Consider the following 18,482-nt stretch of genomic DNA (forward strand, 5'->3'; position numbering starts at 1 on the left):
TCAACTGTAACTTAGCGTCAAATACTGTGATCATGGTATAATATATTTCGAATGAATGAAGGAACAAAGTTACAAGAAACGGAAAATTTAAGTGTTTCTAAAGACTTTACTTCGAAAACGCGCTGACATATCACGTCTCATCATGCAGATGCTTCCAAAAGACTTAACAACAATTGTTATTTCAAATCGTTTCAGAGATACCAAACACATTGGTAGTGATTGTTATACTGCTTAAAATGACGCATTTTTATTAAATTTTTATAATGATTATTGCATTCATTTGCTTCTATAACATCACAACAGTTTTTGGTGGTTTTAATTACAACAAGTCGCAGTTACATTATTTTAAGCAGTGGTGCCCACTTAAATAGATAGCTAAATATTATTCTAAATATGTGCAAATAACGTAGATAAACTGCAAAATATTTTAAAATTACTCGTAATTTGTTTATGGTGCAAGAATGCTTTCAAGAGACGATGTTTTTCATAGTCTTTGGGCTACTTATAATGTTAGTGTTTAAATCTTCGTTCCAGCAATAAACGTAAATGCAAATTGTAACTGAGATTAAATGTAACTGATACATTTTCAGTAACACTAGTTGTTCTCCTTAAGGTACACTTTAGATTAAGATTGTGCTTAATTAAAAGTTCTAATTGCACCCTAATTACATTTCACTTGCTTTAGTTTGACCACCGACCACCTCAAACTCGATCCATACCATATAACTATATGCAATTATTCAAGAACTTACAGTTAGTAATACACAGTGTTCACTTTTGTTTTGTTTTGTTTTAGTTTAACGTCCCACAGCTATGCTAGTGCGGCTAAAGGAGACGTGGAGCTAATGATTATAGTGGAATCCGAACCACTTCGATCGTTCAACTTTACCCCTACCGGAAATCAAACTCGGGATCACGCGAACCGAAATCAAGAGTTCTAGCCGCTAGACCAAATGGGGGTTCTCACATTGTATTGATTTAAATCATTCAGTCAGTGTTGTCAGATCCGATGATTAAAAAGTAGCGTGTCTGTACTCCGAAAGTAGCGAATTCGAACTATTTGTAGCCCAAATATATAGAAATGAATACTGATGGTGCTAATGAAATAATTTAATATGAGCTGGAAAGTGTGCTGGACGTATTGCAAGAAGAAATTATGATCGACGGACGAAAACAATCCTAGACTGGATACCACGAGACAAAAACAACCTAGGAAACCTCCGCATACAAGAAGGTGTGACGAAATCAAGAGCCACTGGAGGAGTAACCTGAAAAAGAATTGCCCGTTAGATAGTTGTGGAGAAGACTTGGAAATACCTTCATCCAGCAATGGATTGATAATGGTTGATTATGATGATGGTGATGATTTTATTATATCTGAATCTCGGAGGTAAACTAAACCAAGTTATAATTTCATAATTTTACAGAAGCGAAAAACTGGTTCCTCAACTAAGACTAAACTTTTACTAGGTAAGGTAGGGTAAAAATGGATTTAAAATTTAATGAAAATCATAGAGCGAAAAAAGTATTTTTGACTATTCAATCCATCATGTTGCAGGAAAACTACGAAAATTAATACAAAAGAAAACTAGAAAGTTAAGAATCACTTGTTTTGGCGAGTGAGAAAAAATAGATACAGATAACTCGAATTACCTATATACTTATATAATATGTATGTCCATGTTTTGCAACTAATTTTCAATCAATATAAAATTTCAACGTAATAAACGCAAGATTAGTTTTCTCGAATAAAGATTGCATGCACCGTTGAGAGCTCAAGAATAAGATTAATCTATGTTACGGCACTGGATATGTACTTACATAATGCATTACGACCTTATGAACTAGTACAAGAACAGAATGCACTTAAAATGAGACGCGAACTATGCGAAACATCGGACTTTGAATCTAACTTGTTTTGTAATCCAACTCGAGACCTCACATAGCAAAGATGAGTGTAGTAGCTCCCACCATAAGGTTCAGGACGTTCGTGTTAAAAAGTGTCAATTAAACACGGAGATGTGAAATGGTAATAAATCATTTCATCAATTTCAAACAAAATAGTATATTGTAGTAATAATTTACCCTATTTGTTAAAATAATGAAAGTTATATTCTGTTTCTAAAATGACAGTCAAAGCAGAATGTATTGAATAATAAATGAGAAATTGTAAAGTTTCAATTTCGGTACAATTAAATACACTCGTGCTGCTATGTGTTGTGTTATCCGTTAGAAGTCATTGAACAATTCTGATTCAAAGGAAGGAAATAAACTACTGTATAGTACTGGAGTTAATTTAATAGAGTTTAATTGTATAGGCAGTTCTCAGGCTATGTGAGACAAAGTCTATTGCTGAAAGTGAAATATGGGTTCTATTAGGGTTTTAGGTTGATATACCGACTGATCATTGAACCTGGAATACGCGCATGGAAAGCACTAGCAAATTAACTATGAAGAGGTACACCATACCATAATTCTAAGTCAAAATGAAAGGAAAAAATAACCGGAAACGAAAGACTGTACGAGAATAATACTTTCATTATTTTAATTTCACACTATTTATTTCGAGACTTTCGAGACGAGACCGAGATTTGGTACTCGAGACCGAGACCGAGATCGAGACAAGCATATGTTGACCGAGACGAGACCGAGACCGAGACCGAGACTGTGATTTTTTACTCGAGACGAGACCGAGACCGTTATTTATCAACCGAGACGAGACCGAGACTGTACAAAGTCTCGTCTCGTCTCGTCTCGATACCATCCCTACCGCCAAGTGAACTTTGTGGTGGACGAACACCGTGTGCGTGGGTTTTCTCGGGGTTCTCCCACTTTCTTCATTCCACCATTTCATTCATTACTCATCACCACCGTCTCCTTTAGCCTAACCGGCATAACCGCGGGACGTAAAACTCAAAAATTTCATTTCATTTTTTCCTTCGGTCACGCACTTGCTTGGGTTCGGCACACTAATCTAGATTGGACTCGTGCTCACTCGTGTTGGCTCACTTCCGTCAACTGGGCTCGATCTCGCTACCATAAATATAACTCGAGCTCACAGACACCAGCGCGGTTTTCACTAATGTGGGCTCGGGTTCATTACCTTTAGTGGACTCGTGCTCATTATTCTAGTTGAAGCTCGTGCTTATTTGGCCCCGGGTTCATATCTTTCAATGAGGCTTGCCCTAACTAGGTTCGTTGGAGCTCGTGCTCTCTCTGATTTCTTTCGGGCAAGCGCTTACTTGGGCTCAGACTTCAGCACTCAGTGGGACTCGAGCTCACTGGCACTAGTAGGGCTTGTACTCATTTTTGCTTGGGCTCACATCCTTCATTCATGCTCGTTCTTAGTCGGTTCTGGTTCAGATCCTTTAATGAGACTTACAGTTATTAGCCTCCTGGCACTCGCGCTTACGAATTTTGTTCGGGCACATTTTCCGCAAACTAAACCCAAAATATAGTAGAAACGCATGTAAAAACAAGAACATTTATTTGAGCAATCTCAACCTAAAAAATAAAGCCCAAACAATGCCAGAAAAATCAATAAATTCTTTCCGGGTTCTGTTACTTCTTCTGACGGCTGCAATTAGAATTATCACTAACATTTCCTATCAATATTCATAAAACAATAACAATGAATGGATGATAACATTAATATATATTTATTATACTATAGCAATTTTCCCTGCGTATTTGTAGTGTTAGAATTAGCAATATTTTTGTCTCTATGCAGTTTCAACAATCAAATGAAGTTAGAACATGTTCGGAGTATACAAAAAGTATATGCTAAAAGCAGAAGACGCTATTTCCTCTCTTCCACGTGAGCTCCTCCGTGGCTAAGCGGTTAGCGTACGCGCCTTTGGCGTGGGAGACCCGGGTTCGATTCCCGGCGGGAGCTCATGTGGTTCGGATTCCACGTTAATCAGTAGGTCCACGTCTCATATAGCCTCGCTGCTGAAAGGGACGCTAAACTAAAATCAACTCAACCTCTCTTCCACGTGACGTCACACTTCCAGCGACCAATGCCAGTTCGAATCGCATATTTAGCAGCCCCTGCCCGCGTACTCCTAAATTTTAGGTGGCTATACGATAGTTTCCAAAAATTAGAGGTGGGTATACGCCGTATACCCGCGTATAACCTCCATTACATCCCTGGAATATAGTATTCAAATAGAATGTCAGCTTAGCAAATTTAACTACTATCATCATGAGTCTGTTTCCAACAAGAAATATTTCTTTTAAATAATATAGTTATGACAGATTTTGACGCCCCTCGAAATTTGCTATCCTGTGTAAATGCACATGTTGCACATATAGGCCTAGTAGGGCTGGCCCTGTTTATATGTGAGGTGTTACGGTTCAGAAGGCAACACTATTTTGTTTATACATTACAAGGCATGAACGAAGCTTGAGAGACTGACGAAAACAAAATACACAACACCCACGCAGACAGTCATGAAACGAAACAAGGAAATAAGAATCTATATTGGCAAGAAGGATACAACTACGAAAACACACTATCATAGCTAAGCACAGTTTGTGGTTTAGCAAGTACGAGGAAGTGGTGGCACATTTTATTGCTCCGTATTTATGTTGATATCAGAACGTTATTGACAAATGTAATCTTTCTTTTTAACTTGTGCGTACTATGTAATGTACAGAGTAAACGACTCATTGATAAATATGAACCTGATAACGCGAAGACTCTGGGATTTTACTTCTTTTCATTGCATTGTCTGCAGTGCTCGTTAGCACGTTGTTTGTCCTTGGGCGTCCCGTCCCGCTCGTTGCAGAGACGGTGATTTCCCTCACCCAGCAGAGAAAAAGTGGCAAAGTGAGGTTCCTCATATTATTGGACTGAAGATATATCGTGAATACCAATGAAAAGACATTGACCTTTTGTCATTTTTAGTTATTAAACGTGTGCTTTTGTTAATATTCAGTTCAGTGTAGTGTATCCGTTCGAGTGCATTTGAGACGATCAAATAACATGGTATCTATTATTTATTCTGTAACTGCTGTGATTTTGATTATGTCAGTGGCGGAACCTAGAACACCACCATACACGTGTGAAGAACTCCTAGAACTTTATGACAATTTGCGATGGAGTAGAAGTGAATGTCAAGTGAATCAAAACAGGACAAAAGTTGTGTGTTCTGTGTATGTTGAAACACGGAATCCTAAAAGCGTAGGAAATGGGCCTGCATCAACAGATACAAGAATTGTCTATATAGATTTTAATTATCATTTTCATTTAGAGAAAATTAAGGGCCATGACTACAAGAAAAGCAACAGACTCTGCATGAAGTTGGTGCAATTAGATTTTAGAAGGTCAATGAATCGTGGAAATATTCCTCGGAGGTCTGTGTCTATTCCTAGTCGTTTATACTATATTGTTGGCAATACAGATGAGATGGGCTACAACGCTGCAATTTTGCAACCGAAAGTCGTTGGAATCTATGAAGAAGTTCAAAATTGTCCAGCGGACAAGAGGTAAGGTTATTATTATTATTATTATTATTATTATTATTATTATTATTATTATTATTATTATTATATTGCCCTTTATGTCAAAATATATTTAGTCTCTATTTAAAATACATAAGAGGAAGAAAGTAGTTGATCATGGAATGTAACTTTTTTTTGAACAAAAAAAGACCCCGGTACTCATAATTAATGTCGTATTACAGCAGCTCTGTTAACATAACCTCCAAAATTACCTTCGTAGTACGTAGATAGCTTCTCGCTTTTGAATTTCGATATCAATTGTAGAATGTAGACCTGGGAGCGATCGTGAGTCTTCACATTTGCTAGGCTTAAGCTGTGGTAGGGGCAGTCCTACTGTCCTGACGAATAACAATGCAATATTCCATATCTCTTAGATTTGTTTCAGTTTTCAGATATATTTAATTGTTAAGGTACAAAACTTTAAGAAATTATAGAGAAGTCGTATTTTTTTAAAGGAACTTCAAAAGGAATGCTGGTAGAGGAAGATCTCAACCAAGGACAGTAATAGCCTATATATAGTCATGTCCAAAATGATTGTCACATGTTTATAAATATTGTAGGAATATAATTTGATAACGATTTCACCCGGTATACCTTACAGAGTTAGTGTGTGTATAATCGGCAAAGACATGAAATTTACCACATACAGGTCTTTGCCGATAATCTTTCTTGTCCATTTAGCAACATTTTGTTTTACTTATTCTAATTTTCGTATTTATAATTCTTTTCCTATGATATTTACCACAAATATACATTTCCCAATTATACAACGATAATGTATAATTCTTATGTACTTCTAAGTATTGTTTGTATTTACGGGCAAAATGAGCTATTTAAAAAGGCACAGGCTATCAAGAACAAGAAGAAGAAATTATATATAAAGAAATAATTTAAAAATTTGTATTATATTGAGATTTTGTTATCGTTGCTATGACGATTTGTTTACTTGTTTTAATGTCGTTGCTATAGTAACTAGAAAGATATAGAGGCAGTGGCGTATTTAGAGGGGAACTTCCGGGCTTAAGCCCACCCCGAAATCTTACTTAGTATAGTAAAGTAAATGAAATATCTTGCAGAAGTTTAACATTTCCAGGCAAAGCCCCCCCCCGAAAGTTAGCAAAGCCCCTCCCGAAACAAAATCATAAATACGCCACTGTATAGAGGTAACGAGGAACCATCTTGTGTAATCTGAATGTACAATATTTTAAGGTGTCGAACAAGATATAGGCCCTACGTTGAATAATAATAATATATATATGAAATGCATTAATGTGTTGAATTATTCCAGATAATCTCGTGTATTACCTAAACATTTAGAATTAGGGCATATGTAACATAGTTCACGACAGAATTAGCGTTACAATTATACACATAGGCCTACTAATAGTATTAACAGTACCCGACAAAATCATTATCAAATTAGACCTATATTTCCACTACAAGCCAGTTATATATATGCGAGAATCATTTTGGACATTACTATACGTACTAGAAAACATAGCATCTCTAGCCCTCCTTAATTCCATAGACATTTTTTTCTTCTTTCCAGTGATAATTTTCTAAGTGGTATGAATATAATAAATCCTGGGGTAGCACGCGATTCCTGGGGTAAATGACAGTATTTCGATTCGGACTCTCGCTAAATGCTGCCAACACCACTATTGACGTTTCCTCAGTTAAGTCACCGTGCATGGTGTATGGTCTCCCTGATTTTGGTTTGTTGCCTACTGGCTCCGTTTGCTTGAATTTCTTGATTAACTTGCTTATTGTTGTAAGGGGCTAACGAATCCTACGGGGCTTCTAACCCGTTCCTACTCTTACTGCTACCCTTACCCCCTACTCCTACTCCTATACTATGGATCCGTATAGTAAAACTGCACGAATATTACTTGGTTATAGTAAGTGATAAAGCAAGGAACAAGCACAGCATTGCATTCCTGAGAAAGTTTCAGATGAGAACAAGATATCACAAAATATGGTTTCCGTTTAATAAGAAAATGGAAGTGAATTCAAAATTGCAATTTCAAGGTGGTGGCCATCGACGTCACATATCCTAAAATTCCCCCTCCCCCACCTGTAGTACTAACCTATAGGGCCTAGTGTTACTTTTGCATTTTTTTTTTTTTTAAAAAAATCTTACCTTTTATTTGGGTGTTTCCATACTTTTGGACCACCTCGTATATCGAATTTGGCCATACAGTTTAGTCATTTCAGATTGTGTTGGAGAGAGCACGATTTTCCACGGAAATAAGAATTTAACGTGTTGTATTAGTATAGTATTATACTTCCTTCATAATTTTATTTAGGGTCTGTATAGTATTCAAATTCAGGGGGTACTGAGACTTGTGCAATTGACATCTCCGCATTCATTTTTTTTATATATCTGCTACTATACCTTTTATATATCCGCTAAAAAACTAAACATATAATGCAGTTTTTTGAACTCTATCAATTATGTCGTGTAACTTGTGTGAACAATGATTATTACAAAAAAAAAAAAAAAAAAAAAAAAAAAAGAGAGAGAGAGAGAATTTTCAAAAACAAGACAGTTTTGTGCTTGTTATTCTTCTTCATATAATTCGTAACAGTCTGATACATTGAGGTGCAACTCGACATGAAAAATGCCCGCAGGCCTCTTGGGTTGCCGATCATTAGCTAGAAGGCCACACGTGGCAACATGAGCTTTCCCATGAAGACTATTGAGCTTCGTAAGCAGAAATGGGACGAGATGAATAGTTATTTTTCCTTGTAAGTGTAACAATAAATGAACAAGGAAATCTTACGGAAATATAGTATGTAGGCATTCCCGCTGTGTTTTAAATTACATATGGTTGTTCTGCTCTTGGGCCACTGAAGATCAAAATACAATTTATTGGATTACATTTCATGAATTTCAATAGTAAACAGAAAAGAACAAGTATAAATTTCTTTTAGTAAATGAAAGTAGCAGCCTGAATCTAAATTTCCTCGAACACGCTTTGTTATTATAAATACTACATGCCCCCCCCCCCCAAGCTCTTGATTGGTGCGAGAGGTCCCGAGATGGATTTCCGGTCGGGGGGGGGGTAGGGCCCTCAATTGCAGAGGTGTAAAAAGACTTTTAGGCCAGCCGTCCTGAGTGAAGTTTTTCCTTGGTTTTTCTGATTCATCAGACACATGCCGGGATGATACCTAGCATAAAGATCCTAGGCCGCTTCGTCACTTCCGCAGTAGTAGACCTATAATCGCCGAGGGACGTTATCCCTCATACTTAACGAACTTATAGACCATAGATGCCAGTAATGTCCAGAAATTTAATTCCTAATTTCAAGCGTTCTGGTCGTCTGAAAATTGCCTGCAAGCTAGCGATAACTATTAGCCTGACTGTGTACTTTTGGGAGCGTGACAAACTGAGACGTTGTGTTATTATAGCAAGATTATATTTTAATTAATTTCAATAAATCTGTCGGTTCGTAAATAAGGTGTATGTGATAGTTGTTTTGGCTGATATTTAGTTTCTCCCCCAATCTTGCACATATAATATCTCGAGTGTTACATACTTCAGAAAATATAGCTGAGTGAACGAAGGGGGTTAGGAGCCCGTCAGGGCTCGTTGTTTTCTACCTTTATCAAAATTTATACAAAAACAAGGTACTCTTTTTCTGGAGCCATGAAACGAGTTGGGGAAGATACTAAATGCCATCCTAATTAAATAATATCCAAATAACTCCCACATATAACATATGATGAACAGGGTATTTATTAACTTGTAGTTTTGTTTACTGCAAAGATGTCTACTATGTCATAAATAATTGGGCAAAACTGCTCTTTGAGTAGAATATTCACAGGAACCAATACTAAATGAGCCCTGCAGGGCTTTTAACACCCTTCGCTCGCACAGCTGTTTTGTGAAGTAACACTGAAGATCCTATACGAGTATTTACAAGATTGGGGGAGAAACTAAAAGATACCCTAAACTGATTTTTTATCAAGCAGCTTGAACAGACCATTGCAGCAACCAAAAGCAATCATTATATGTACGAGCTGCTGCTTCCAAGAGGCTTACGAGGTGTGACACACACACACACACTCCCACTTACTCACTCTCTCTCTCTCTCACACACACACACACACAAAAACGAGACTGGTCCAATAAATCATTGTACTTACAGAATCAATTTTCCGTGACATTATCACCTTCAAAGTACTCCCCTTCAGCATTCACATACTGATGCATTCGGTGCTGCCATTGCTGGTAACAGTTCTGGAACGAGGCCCTTCAGATTTTCCATTTTTGCCTGAACCTCTTCAACTGAGGTAAAATGAAAAAAAGAAAAGAAATGAAATGAAATCTTTGAGTCTTACGTCCCACGTTCAGGCCCGTATCCAGGGGGGTCTAGGGCAGCCGGGGCCCCCTAAACTTTTACTGGCCCCCTCTAAAATTTTCACAATAGGCTTGCAAATAAACTATAATATGGGATGAACTATAATATTTTTGGATCGGGTCACCCTAACTTTTACCGTCCCCCTATATTTTCGAGCTGGCTACGGGCCTGCCAAGGTTATGCCGGTTAGGCTAAAGGAGACGGCGATGACGAGTAATGAATGAAATAGTGGAATGAAGAATGTGGGAAGAATCCCGAGGAAACCCACGCACACGGTGTTTGTCCACCACAAAGTTCACTTGGCAGGGGCTGGGATCGAACCCAGGACCCCAAGCACCAGAGGTGAACGCTCTACAGGCGAGATCCACCTTAATATTCTCCTTCCATTTAAGCAGTGGTGCCCACCCCCCCTTATGTGTATGACGCACCCCCCCCAATTGTCTATCCGTAGGTGTTCTTCCATGAAAAAATCTTCTTTTCGATTAATTTTACCCCCCCTCATCAAACATATTTATATAGATTTTAACCCCCCCCCCAAATATTTCAATGACGCAGTTTGCGTCATAGCCCCCCCTTGTGGGCACCCCTGCATTTAAGTCTAGGTCTTCCAGATAGGCGTTTTCCGATTGGATTTCCAGTTAAAACTCTGAACGTGTTCCTACTTTCTTCCATTCTGGCTATATGATCTGCCGATCTGAGCTACTTTGATGACCCTAACAATGTTTGGTAAACGGTATAAATTAAAATTATGCAGTTCGTCGTTATGAAGTTTCCGCCGTTCCCCATTCCCGTCCCTCTTGGTCCCAGTAGCGGCTTTAACGAGTAGGCCGGTTAGGTACAGACCTACCCAAAATTTTTCAAAAATATATAAACGCTAAAAGATACAATAACGAGTAATATATTTTCCACTACTTATATTAATGTTAGATAATTATTTAACGAATAGCATCAACCACTACTGCAAAAGTGATTTTCTACTGTCATTAATCAATCAAATGTGTTTATGTATCCATAAACGAGGAAGCGGGCCTACCCAAAATTAAAATCCTAAAGCCGCCCCTGCTTAGGCTCGAATTTTCTCAAATACTTTCAGTCTACGTTCTTCCCTCAGAGTAAGCGACCATGTTTTGCAACCATGCACAACAGGCGTGTTGTGCTGACAAAAGATTTTGAACTGGTTAATAACACGAATTCCCTGCTTTCCGTCGACATTTAATTTCTTCATGGGTATGGTTTTGGTCTGTTAATATTGATCTTGGATATTTGAAAGTACCCACTTTGTCGAAAGTATTATTTGATATTTTGAGCATCCATAATTTGCAGGATTATGTTCCCGGCGAATTTCCACGTATTTAGTTTTCTCTGCATTTACTTCTAAACCCATGTCCCTGCAAGTGTGTAATAAGACTTCTGCATTTCTTTCTATTCTATAATCCCCTATGGGACTTAAATCATCAGCATACGCTATAATTTGATGAATACCATTCAACTGTAGGCCCTGGTTGCTATCTGTAATTTTGCTTATAGCGTATGCTGATACTCCAGAACAAAGATGAATGGTAATGGTAACAACACATCTCCTTGCTTCAGGTCTTTTTTCAAAATGGACAAGAATTTTCCCACTTGGGCTTTACTTTAGAATTCATTAAAACACATCTTAATTAACGCTACTAGCTTTTACAGTATTCCAAATTCTAGAAGAATATTGTTCAATGTTTCTCGCCTAACCGAGCTGAAGGCTTTTCTAAAATCAATAAATAAATTGATGAACGGGTGTATTGTATTCCCATTTATCTTCGAGTATTTATCGAATGGTAAATATTTGGTCGATAGTTGATTCATTTAAACCTAATATAATAATTTCCAATTATTTCATCTGTGTATGGAATCAATGTTGCTAATATAATGTTTGAAAAGATTTTTATATGATGTTGGCAGAAGAGAAATACGTCGATAATCATTACAATTAATTTTGTCGCCTTCTTGTGAATTGGAACAATGATTGATTCTTTCCACTCTTGTGGCAAATCCTCCTTGTTCCAGATAAGGAGAATGAGTTTGTGTATCTTATTCCACAATTTGTCCCCTCAAGCTAAAATTAACTCTGCTGGAATTTCGCCTACAACCGGAGATTTGTGTTACTTTAATTTCTTTATACCGATTTCTACATCTGTTCAGTTAGGCTCTGGAATGTACGGTTCTACTTTGTGTATTTCCCTTTCTCCACAAACATTAGTTTTTGTTTGTAGTTGAACAAATCGTCATAGAAATATTTCCAGCTGTTCAAGATGTTCTCTGTATCTGTGACGATTGTTCCGTCGGCTTTCTTTAATATATAAGCGTCGGATTGATAATCTCTCTTAAATTCGTTGATGCCCTTATAGATGTCTCGAATATTTTTGCACTGATAATCTCCAATAATTATTATCGGTATTTTTACTATTATCTTCATTAATTTTAGCTTTCAAAAAATTGCTTTTCTTTTTCCTAAAAGCTTTGAAAGTTTTCCGCCAGATGTTAACGAAATTTTGTGTAGTTATATCGTTAGGATTTTGTAGCCAACGTAGTTTTACCCACTTATTCTTCTGCGCTAGTTTAGAGCATTTCTGATCGAACTATTGTTTGTTTCTATGTATTTCTGCGTGCTCAATATTTGTTTTGCTAAAAGTTTTAATGCTATCCCTAATTGCAACCCAAAGTGCACTCCGAACCTTCTGAAAACTTACTGTACGCTTAGGATTGAAAAAAATCTACAGTATTTACTCCATAACGCTTGTTAAAACCGGAAGTGGTTATTTTTACCGCTTCCATTTTCAGTAGAGAGATTAGAGTGGAGATGGAATATATTTTTGCGACGCTTAATTGATTACAAAAAGACCACTTCTCGCTTCCTATTACGAGTTTTATTCAATTGCGATCTACGTTAAAACCGGAAGTTATTGACATTTGGCCTCTTCCAGTTTGAATACAGGGTTAAAAGCGGAGATCGTACCTATTCCTAGAACACTAAATCGATTCCAAAAACATTTTCTTGCTATCTGGTATTGTTTTTGCTTTATGTAAATCAATATTGAAACCGGAAGTTCTAATTGATGTCTACGATTCCGGTGTTAGAGGGTTATTAGAGGGTTAAGAATAGAAAGTAATGCACTGTTGGAACGCTTAATTGTTTGCAGAAAACCGCATCTCTCTATCTATTACTATTTTTGCTTTATACTGATTAACGTTAAAATTTTAAAAAATGGTTAATTTATATCACTTCCGGTCCGAATATAGACTCTAAAAGCGAATTAAATTCCTAACTTTTTACAGTTTTGACCCAGTTTGGTGATGACTGATCAAGTAGTTCGTGAGTTTTGTGTATGTTTCTTCCGGGTGGACGGAAAGGGCAAATATATAAGGGAGATTTGGTAAACAAAACTTCTTAAAAACACATATATTACCATAAACATGAGTTCAAGGTACGCAGCAGCATTCTGTTTGTTGTTCAACATATTTATAAAAATATCTGTGAAGTTAGTTTTCGACCCCTACTGCAACTCTCAGTCAAGTTCCGTTTCTCGAGCAGCCACGCCAGAATCCAGGCAGGAATTTCCTTATTGTGACTACTACAGTAAAGTACATTATGGCGTTCTTGGCAAGTTTCTTCTCAAAATCTATTTCCTTAAATATACATTAATATTTAAGTAAAATATGAAACACAGCACGAAAAACGACCAAACAATATACCTATTTCATAATATGATCGTTACTTTTGAAATACTTTAGACATACAAATAAACACTTCACAAAAATGAGCACATGTCTAATAAGATCGAACAGCAAGTGCCATCTTGTGTACTCACCGTAAAATGAATCAAGTTTTTCTTTTATTTGTTACCTTTTTGAGTATCAGTGTACACAACCAAATATCTTGTGTTGTAGCTGAAACACAACTCTATTTTATAGTGCAATATTTATAATATGTAACGTTTCATTGCGCAGTAGTTAAGGGAATGAATTAAAATATGCATTTACTTCCGGGTGGTGATCCACCTTAATGAGAAAAAAATGCCATGAATTAGAGATATATCACTCGATAGATCGCAGTGAGTAGAACAAAGTGATATGGATCAGTATTAAAGCTCGTGTGTAGTTTTCGAGAAATTTATGGGAGGAAATTATTTTGAAAACCCAAAAATTGAACAAAATAGTGAACAAATACCACGCCGTCCATTAAAGTGAGACTAATACTGAATTATACCTTCATATAACACGAACAGGAGGACGATATGTAATGTAGTTTAAGTCCAAAACTATGAAAAGAAAGATGTGCAGAGTATCTTTGTTCTGTTGTCAAAAATATAGTTTTACTAGCTGCCCTTATTACTTTTTGAAAAGATTAAGATGCAAAGTAAGTCACTTGATATATCAAAATTCTTATGATTGTAATATATTTGATTTTCTTGCAGTTATACGGCTTCTATCAGAGTTTCAGAATCGCGTTGTGCAGGGCCTGTTGTGGTACAACCGCCATATTTAAGAGCCGGTGGGAGTCAAGTGACCTTGACAAATCGAAGATATCGCAGAGCAAAGTGTTTCCTTATTTTGGCAACAGATGGGGTTGTCGCTGAAATGCCGTCAAAGCAAATGCACCCGTCCTTTTCCTTCATTTTCCCCTGCATGTGGTCAAAGTTGGACAGCGTAGGAGGGGGATGGTTACGGCTGTAAATGGGACAGAAGAGTGAAATTCTTTTCTTTTGGCTAAAAGAGAAACAGAACTGAAGAAACAAATAAATAAGAGGGACCAACATGATATCAGCCGTCAGCCCCCTGTCAGAGAGCCACTCAAATATCTACAACGGTCACAAACATACCATAGAGAACTAAAGCACTTGTCGCCTGTCTCTTTCTCAAAGGATTCTACCTATGGTAAATAACAGAATAGTGCGGGAAGAATCTGATATAAAATGAAGAACCATGCCAATATTAAAACACACACACACACACACACACACACACACACACACGGGAGAGTCGATATTCTAATTTATTTAGAGCCTTCGTGGTTAAAAAAAAAAAAAAAAAAAAAAAACTTGGAATTGAAAGGCAGAAAACCCAGACAAAGATTTGAAATGTATTGACAAAATGAATCATTTTTTTAGTGGAATCCATTTCCTTATTTTCTTTTCAAAATATGACCACCAGATTTACCCTCTCTCTCGCCTTCACATTCGAATGGTCCTGGGTTCGATACCAGTTGCTGACCATCCTGAGTTTTTCCTGTTATAACAGGAAAAAGCCGCAATGTTACATTCAGCCTTGGGGCCGGCTTAGAAGGACAGGAGGGAGCACATGCCCTGCTTGATGTTGGTTTTTATTGGGGGAAATACACCACTTCATTAACAATAGAATTAAAAGATGTGTCACTCATGTCCAAAATTATTGTCGCATGTCTATAAATATGTTATTGTAGGAATATAATTTGATAACGAATTCACCCGGTATTTCTTATAATGTTAGTATGCGTACAATCGGCAAAGACATGTATGTGGCAAATTTCATGTCAAAAGAGCAGTAAATAAGAACAATAAAACGAAAACAAAACTTTCGTGCCCATTTAGCAACATTTTATTTTACTCATTCTAATCTTCGTATTTATAATTACTGTATTTTCCTATGAAATTTACCACATATATTTCCCGATTGTACACATAGTATCAGTATTAAAAGTCTCCTGCAAAATCATTATTACATGATATTTTTACAAGAAGACAGTTATAGAAAAGCGACAATCATTTTGGACATGAGTGTACAAGGATGTAACAGGTGTTTGTTTCAAACATTAAATAAGTGTTCGTATAAATTGAACTTATTTCCTGACGTCATAGAACTAAGAACTGTTGCAGAGCGATGTAAGTCCGGTGACAATACAATATTCCATTCGTACTTTCATACTTTGCACAACTTCCTTATCCTAAAATAAATACTAGCCTTTAACCAGCCCTGGTATCCCTGGTTGCATATCACTTTAGGATTTGGAAAAGGTGTCCAACGAATTAAAAAAAAATGATGACACCTTTTAAAGACATTCTTTTGTTAATAAATTCCCACTAAAAAGTTAAAAATAATTTTGTTTATGCAAGACTAAATAAAAAGAATGGAGTGCGTCATTTTAAGAATTTATAAAGTAACTGTAAGCCTATATGAGAGCGCATCCCTTTATTTTAGTCACGCATAAACATTTTTTTTAAACTTTTAAGTGCGACTTGATTAATGAAAGAATATCTTTAAAATGTTTATTATTATCTTTTTTTATTATTGTTAATGTTTGCGTCCTTGGCATAGGGTGTTTATTTTGGTAAGGTACCGTATGGTACGTTTCTATACTACTAGGGTATATTAAAATTTAGTTTCCTATGCGTTATTACATACATTAAAAAACATTTTTTTTAAAAGAATTACTACCGAATATTACTACCGCTCCGCTAATAAGAGGGAGACAGATTGAGGATACCAAACACCCCTACCGTTGATTGAGAAATATTTAGGTGTCGACACTGATGAGCAACATCTACATATGAATTTGAATGTTTTATGGGCTTTAGACAATTGATTCAGACCGGGAAACATGGGGGACAGAATGTTGGAAGCAAGTAGTCCAGTCCCTAGTTTGAATGCCTGGAATGAGTAAGGACTCTTCCCCCCTCGGTAAAACCTGCCGAAATTGGAAGCAATATCAAAGAAGCACTGCTTCGAAAAAAAAAAAAGGGAGCAAACATGCATAAATAGTCAGAGTCGGATTTAGGTTTAGCGGGGCCCCAAGCTGTTAAAGGTAATGGGGTCCTTTATGTGTCCAGATGAACATACGCACCCTACATACAGCAATGAAGAAACTAGAGATAATTTAGGAAGCAGACTGGTAGAAGGAGCCCTATTACACGAACGTAGGCTACACAGCAGGAAGCACTGTTGCTACGTATATATAAATTTTACTTTATTTTTTTAAATTTTCTTATATTTTAGAAATCCAATTTTTCTTTAGATTTTGGGGCCCCCAAGAGAGCGGGGCCCTAAGCTATAGCTCGTTTCGCTTACACGTAACTCCGGCACTGTAAATAGTATACATATACAGGCGCGGATCCAAGGGTGGCTATAGAGGCTATAGCCCCCCCCCCCCTTGACGCTCAGGTATACACTGGATAAAATGGGCTTCAATCCTGTTTACTCTGGATAAAGAGGCAAACTATGGTTTACCTCCTCCCTTGATCATATCCTGGATCCGCCACTATATATATATATATATATATATATATATATATATATATATATATATATATATATATATATATATATATATATATATATATATATGTACATGTGTGTATGTATATAAATGTGTGTGTCTAGTATGTTGTACGATGGAAGCTGATGAAAGAGCTTTATACCATATTATTCTTGATTTTTTGACAGGTAAACAAAGAATATTTCGGAAATTAATCTATCCTAAAGATTATAATAATGTATCTTATTTTTTCTCTTGCATGTATATTCTTAGCCTGCAGGAAGTTTTCATTTCTTTCTTGGAATAGATAAACGAAGACTTTGGTTCGGCTTCTCCTTCACAAATTTTTGTCGAAAGGTTGACTTTATCGCTACAAACACAAATTACTTCTTCTCACAGAAACCATCTACAAACACACTGTACTGCTGAAACAGAAACCATCAACCAAAGAGGTCATAAATTTTGCCATTCCTCGTGTTTGAAGTTTCCGTTCTTCACAATGATTTCCTTCCTCCCGCCCCTGTTAAGAAGTTCAAAGTAGATTTTCAAAAGGACTGGCTCCCGCTGAGAAGGAAAGGGGGATGAGGAATGACTATAGTGCCATCTAGCAGTTATACGGCCAAGTACGTGAACACGAAAAAATCTGATTTCTGATTTCTGTGGATTCAATTATGAAGGATATAATTTCTCATCGATTGTGAAATGGATGTCTTTGGAAACAGCGAAAAAATAGTACAGTAGCGCACAAATACAAAGATTGTACTCCATTCTCAAAAAAGTCCGGAGTTTTTAGCTCTTTTCCTTACTGTAAAAAAACAGAAGACTTTTCCGTCTGATTTTGATCATTTTCTTATGGGAATTTGGATTATAATTATCTGTGTTTATAAGAAGAAAATATCACGCACAGCGTTCAAATTGCACCTTTAAAATGAGATGCATCATATTTAGTGCGCTACTGAGACATTTTTGCGAAAGAACGAAATGAAACCGTGATTTGCCTAAAAAATGGTTGAGATCCCATGTTAAATTGAACACCAATATTCCGGCCGCTGTGGCGCACTCCTTCTCCCTCTTAAGTAGTACTCTGGTGGTACGGATTGCGCCCGTCAGGTACGGATGTGGCGTGTCCTACGAATGGGTTCATTCTGCTTGTAGTGAAGCAGAAAAAAACTACTGGATATGTATGTGATTATTGCACAATGCAATATTTTGAGCCTTTGGCTTGTGTGTTAAACGTATGAGAATATTGGTTCTTGAAAACAATATGTAGGTATAGATACTAGTGCTTGCTTTTGTTCTGCTGTGACGTGCCATTTCTCCTCTCATACCTTTTGTTACTGGTCATTTTT

The 18,482-nt window shown here is 36.8% G+C and overlaps 1 protein-coding gene across 1 annotated transcript in view; it reads left to right on the top strand.

Annotated features, from left to right (window-relative positions):
* The first annotated feature begins 4,325 nt into the window (after positions 1–4,325).
* Positions 4,326–18,482, top strand: part of LOC145680752 (uncharacterized) — an 88,093-nt gene continuing 73,936 nt past the window's right edge. The window contains exon 1 of the mRNA XM_081751722.1: positions 4,326–5,490. Within this exon, the coding sequence (XP_081607848.1) occupies positions 4,988–5,490 (503 nt within the window). The 5' untranslated portion in view covers positions 4,326–4,987. The remainder of the gene's footprint in view (positions 5,491–18,482) is intronic.

This window comes from Thermobia domestica, chromosome 3 (assembly GCF_964235325.1).
Source record: "Thermobia domestica chromosome 3, izTheDome1.hap1.1, whole genome shotgun sequence".
NCBI classification, from domain to species: Eukaryota; Metazoa; Arthropoda; class Insecta; order Zygentoma; family Lepismatidae; genus Thermobia; species Thermobia domestica.